This window comes from Sinocyclocheilus grahami, unplaced genomic scaffold, assembly GCF_001515645.1.
Source record: "Sinocyclocheilus grahami isolate Dianchi unplaced genomic scaffold, SAMN03320097.WGS_v1.1 scaffold306.1, whole genome shotgun sequence".
Taxonomy (NCBI): Eukaryota; Metazoa; Chordata; class Actinopteri; order Cypriniformes; family Cyprinidae; genus Sinocyclocheilus; species Sinocyclocheilus grahami.
The window spans coordinates 85,556-91,436 of NW_015505485.1; the positions used below are offsets into that span (position 1 = coordinate 85,556).

Below are 5,881 nucleotides of genomic sequence, written 5' to 3' on the forward strand. Positions count from 1 at the left end.
CTCCTCCTCCCTTCAACGGGTTTCTGCCCACCTTGGTGGGTCCCGAGCAGACTCTGGTAATGGAACAAGAAGTAGATACTCTCTTAAGAAAGGAGGCCATCGAGGTGGTCCCTCCTCACCAAAGAGAATCCGGGTTCTACAGCTGGTACTTTATAGTTCCAAAGAAGGATGGGGGGTTGCGTCCGATTTTAGATCTGCGTCAGTTAAACTGCTCAGTCATGCAACTGAAGTTCAGGATGCTCACACTCAAACAAGTGGTGTCTCAGATCAGGTCCGAGGACTGGTTTGTCACAATCGATCTAAAAGACGCATACTTCCATGTCTCTATCCTTCCCAGTCACAGGAAGTTCCTGAGGTTTGCTTTCGGGGGCGAAGCTTATCAATATCGGGTTCTTCCTTTTGGCCTTGCACTCTCACCCCACACTTTCACAAAATGTGTGGATGCAGCTCTGGCTCCCCTGCGACTCCAGGGCATCCGCATACTCATTTATATCGACGATTGGTTGATTTTAGCTCAAATGGAGCAGATGGCAGTTCGACTTATTTGGGCGTGGTGTGGGATTCGACCACGATGCAGGCACGTCTGTCCCCTGCTCGGATCAAGTCAATCCTCACTGCAGTCAAGAGAGTGAGAGAAGGCCAGTCACTCACTGTCAAGCATTTTCAGAGATTGCTGGGTCTGATGGCAGCTGCGTCCAACGTGATACCTTTTGGCCTGCTGTACATGAGACCCCTACAGTGGTGGCTCAAGACCAAGGGGTTCTCCCCGAGGGGAAACCCGCTTCGCATGCTCAAGGTCACGCGGAGGTGCCTATGTGCCTTAGACATGTGGAAGAAACCTTGGTTCTTGTCTCAGGGCCCAGTGCTGGGAGCTCCTTGTCGCCGTGTAATACTAGCGACGGATGTGTCCCTCACCGGTTGGGTTGACCTTGCCCGCAGTCTGTGGAGCGGTCGCCATCTCACTTGGTACATCAACTGCCTGGAGATGCTGGCCGTGTTTCGAGCACTGAAACACTTTCTCCCAGACCTTAAGAGATCATCATGTGTTGGTGCGCACTGACAACACAGCAGTGGTCTCTTATATCAACCACCAAAGAGGTCTGCGTTCGCGTCCCTTGTACAAGCTGGCGCACCAGATCCTTTTGTGGGCCCAAGGGAAGCTCCTTTCTCTAAGAGCAGTTAACATCACTGGGCATCTCAATATGGGAGCAGACATCCTGTCGAGGCAGGGGCCGAGGCCCAGGGAATGGAGGCTTCACCCCGAGGGGGTGAAGCAGATATGGAGAATTTTTGGCCAGGCTCAGGTGGACCTGTTTGCAACTCAGATGACATCGCACTGTCCCCTCTGGTTCTCTCTGACTCATCCAGCTCCTCTCGGACTGGATGCTATGGTGCAGACTTGGCCGAGGCTTCTTCTGTACGCTTTTCCCCCGATCGCTCTGCTCCCGGGAGTTCTGGAGAGAGTGCGCCGGGACGGGCCCGTCTGTTGTTAGTAGCCCCGTTCTGGCCGGGCCGAGTATGGTTCTCGAACCTGATTTCCCTTCTCGACGGCTCTCCATGGGAGATCCCCGTCAGGAGGGACCTCCTCTCACAGGCAGAGGGCACGATCTTTCACCCCCGCACGGAGCTGTGGAAGTTATGGGTGTGGCCCCTGAGTGGGCACAACTCGTAGCTTCTGGTCTCTCAACTGAGGTTGTTGAGACCATCCTCCAATCCAGAGCTCCCTCAACGAGGAAACTGTATGCCTTGAAGTGGAAACTTTTCACTTCTTGGTGCGGAGACTGCCAGCTCAACCCAGCTAACTGCCCAGTTGGTACAGTTCTGGAGTTCCTGCAGGCGCGTTTTTCCGCACGGTTGACACACTCCACTCTAAAAGTCTACGTGGTGGCCATTGCGGCCTACCACGCCCCTATTGGTGGACAGTCAGTGGGCAGACACCCCCTAGTTACACATTTCCTCTGCGGTGCGCTGAGGCTGAGGCCCCCAGTACGATCTCGCGTCTCCCCGTGGGACCTGGCTGTGGTGCTAGAAGCTCTTTGTAAGCCTCCATTCGAGACTATTGAAGAGATTTCTGATCGCTATCTCACTATAAACACTACCTTCCTTCTGGCGATATCTTCTCTAAAGAGAGTTGGGGATCTACAGGCCCTCTCATTGGCCCCTTCTTATCTTGACTTTGCGCCCGGCATGGCCAAAGTATTTCTCTACCCTCGAGCGGAGTATGTACCTTAGGGTTGGGCCGATTGACGATGCCATCGTCCATCGCCGATGGCTGACAGACATCACGATGTGGAGCCGGCATCGTGATCTGTCCCCCCACCCCCCTCATACCCCCCGCAATCCGCCGCATCCCAATTCTGTGTTTGGAAAGGAAATTAAATGTACTACGGAACCCCTAAAGGGAATAAATAGCCTACGAGATGGGAGGATAAAAAAATATTTCAATACTTTCTCTCACAATTTTATCGTTGGGTAATTATACTGTATTTAAATTGCGGCCATCAGGGAGCCGCTACTAATATGCAGGACATTGAAACCACTTTTAAATATGCGCTCTCATTTTACTTTCACTTTAAAGTTTCGCGATCACACGGACTCTATACTACGGAGCGGCAGTACCTACCACACATTTTACAAGATTAGGTATTTGTCAGTGATGCTCAGTATCTGCAAATCATTCGCCATTGTCCTATCAGTCATCTCTCCTTACTCTGTGTATGTGATAAGTGAACTTTCATGTACTGTAACGTAATAACAGTTTACCGCTAGCAAGCAGCTAACCATGTCCCTTTAGTGGCTCCGTAGAATGCATTATTTGTTTTCCGTGCCTTTTTGAATACGGATTCACACTTCAGGCACACCCCCTAACCCTGCCCCCCGATGTCATCGTCCATCACGATGTTTCACTGTAGACATCGTCCGATGCCAATTTGGTAGACATCGCCTAACGCTAATGTACCTAAAGTTCCCTCTGTTACACCACAGCCTGTCATGCTACAGGCCTTCTGTCCTCCTCCCTTCAGGGAGCCCGACCAGCAAAAGCTTAACTGTATGTGTCCAGTGCGAGCACTGGACACGTACATCCACAGAACTGCCCTGTGGAGAAGGGCGGACCAACTGCTTGTTTGCTCTGGTCCCCCTAAGAGGGGTTTTCCTGCTACGAAGCAGACCCTCAGTTGGTGGATAGTTGATGCCATTACTATTGCCTACAAGTCCTCTGATCTCCCCTTGCCTCTGGGGATCAAGGCTCACTCTACTAGAGGTGTGGCGGCCTCCAAGGCCTTTCTAGCAGGTGTGTCTATGCAGGACATCTGCAATGCTGCGGGTTGGTCCACGGCCCTAACATTCGTCAGGTTCTATGGCCTAGATATGAGAGCCACTCTGGGCTCTTCTGTTCTCTCGCCCTAGCTTCCACAACTGTGCAGGGATTTGTAAGTCTGGCTGCGTGGGCATACTCATTCCCTTACCATTTCGACGCAGCTCGATTTCCTGAAGGGGAACGCCTCCAGGTTACGAATGTAACCATGGTTCCCCGAAGGGAACGAGACGCTGCATCTCAGGCCATACTTCCGGCATCCCTGCAAGCGCTGGCTTCATTCCTAGAAGCTGACGCCGGTTCCGACGCATATGCTTTTATAGCTTCCTGGTCATTACATCACCCGCCCGTAGCATCTCGCCCATCTATTGGCCTGATTACACATGTGATTTGGAGCATGGTCACGCTGAAGGCGTTCCCTTAGCGTTTCAACGCAGTGTCTCGTTCCCTTCGGGGAACCATGGTTACATTTTGTTGTTGTGTTGGACTAATTAAATTGCCTCTGTTGTGTGACTGTGTTTATTTTTTTTTTAATTGCATTGCATTTTGCTTCCTCTTCCTCTCATTCAAATTCAAAATCCTTTGGGGCCAGTTCAATTCAGATTTCATCCTATGACTCAAACATGTAATTTGCCCAGCCCTACTATAAACTACATTTTCAGTCTTTAACTGTAGCTACATTATCTGATTTTCATAATCAAATGGAATCCGTTGTTGTCAACAGACTGTGAGCACCGACAGGGTTCCAGTGAAGCTGCACTATGACAAGTCTCATGACCAGGTTTGGATCCTGAGCTGGGGAGATCTTGAGAAAAACTTTCCAACCCTCCAGGTAAGCCAAATCACGCCAGATTCATCACTGAGTGCTAATCACCACCTGATGCCTCTTCAACAAGAGCACTGGGACGTTCTGCCTAACTACTTCTCTCATCTGATTATTCAAGTATATGAGTCGGCACTGCTGAGTGTGTTTTGATGATTTTAGTTTTGGAGCATTCCCAAGGGATGTAAAATTGAACCAGCATAGCAAGGGGTATCAGTGGGGTTGTATATTGCATAATTGGCACACCCTCATCCCCCATAATGCATAGCTTTGGTTAACATATGCTTTTATAGCTTCCTGGTCATTACATCACCCGCCCGTAGCATCTCGCCCATCTATTGGCCTGATTACACATGTGATTTGGAGCATGGTCACGCTGAAGGCGTTCCCTTAGCGTTTCAACGCAGTGTCTCGTTCCCTTCGGGGAACCATGGTTACATTTTGTTGTTGTGTTGGACTAATTAAATTGCCTCTGTTGTGTGACTGTGTTTATTTTTTTTTTAATTGCATTGCATTTTGCTTCCTCTTCCTCTCATTCAAATTCAAAATCCTTTGGGGCCAGTTCAATTCAGATTTCATCCTATGACTCAAACATGTAATTTGCCCAGCCCTACTATAAACTACATTTTCAGTCTTTAACTGTAGCTACATTATCTGATTTTCATAATCAAATGGAATCCGTTGTTGTCAACAGACTGTGAGCACCGACAGGGTTCCAGTGAAGCTGCACTATGACAAGTCTCATGACCAGGTTTGGATCCTGAGCTGGGGAGATCTTGAGAAAAACTTTCCAACCCTCCAGGTAAGCCAAATCACGCCAGATTCATCACTGAGTGCTAATCACCACCTGATGCCTCTTCAACAAGAGCACTGGGACGTTCTGCCTAACTACTTCTCTCATCTGATTATTCAAGTATATGAGTCGGCACTGCTGAGTGTGTTTTGATGATTTTAGTTTTGGAGCATTCCCAAGGGATGTAAAATTGAACCAGCATAGCAAGGGGTATCAGTGGGGTTGTATATTGCATAATTGGCACACCCTCATCCCCCATAATGCATAGCTTTGGTTAATCACAGACAGAATACATTGAGTTCATCAAAGACATGGAGATTTCTGGCTTATTGTGTTACCATAGAGGTTCACACATCTCCCTCTTGTGTGTGATCATGTGGATGAAAGCCCCAATGAAATTGCATCGCTCATGTTTTTATTGTGACTCTTCCATACATCAGGTGATCAGCCAAGCCAGTGGAAGCACGTCCCACCACACCATCCACACCCAGCCAGTTGGCCATCGCTTCGACAGGGTGGAGGATTTCTTTATTCCTCCCATAAGCCTCACCATCAATCACATCAGGTAAAAAAGAGAAAGACTCCCACCATTATATATATATATATATATATATATATATATATACAGGGCCGTTTCTAGGCATAGGCGAGCTAGGCGGTCGCCTAGGGCGACACCAGCTGAAGGGGCACCAATGAGCGCACGTACTGGCACTTTTAGCAGGGTTGTGATAAAGAGTGGCACGGTCACCCTGAAATATGACTGCCGCCCCCACTGGATCCCCCAACATTATTGGGCTAGAGTACTGTCAATCTGACGATGCCTGTATGCCACTAGATCAGTGCTGTCTGTTGCCTCCTGATTGTTGCATGCAAAGTTTGCATTTGGTGCTCAACAACCCCATTAGATCAGTGGGCTCTGTCAGTGCTTTGGCAAGGTAACACTTTTTTT

General features: G+C 49.1%; 1 protein-coding gene across 1 annotated transcript in view; it reads left to right on the forward strand.

Moving 5' to 3' along the window:
* The window catches only part of LOC107601488 (follistatin-related protein 5-like), a 24,027-nt gene that overhangs the window by 8,853 nt on the left and 9,293 nt on the right, over positions 1-5,881 (forward strand). The window contains exons 4-5 of the mRNA XM_016293672.1: positions 4,041-4,148; positions 5,373-5,497. Coding sequence (XP_016149158.1) covers positions 4,041-4,148; positions 5,373-5,497 — 233 coding nt within the window. The remainder of the gene's footprint in view (positions 1-4,040; positions 4,149-5,372; positions 5,498-5,881) is intronic.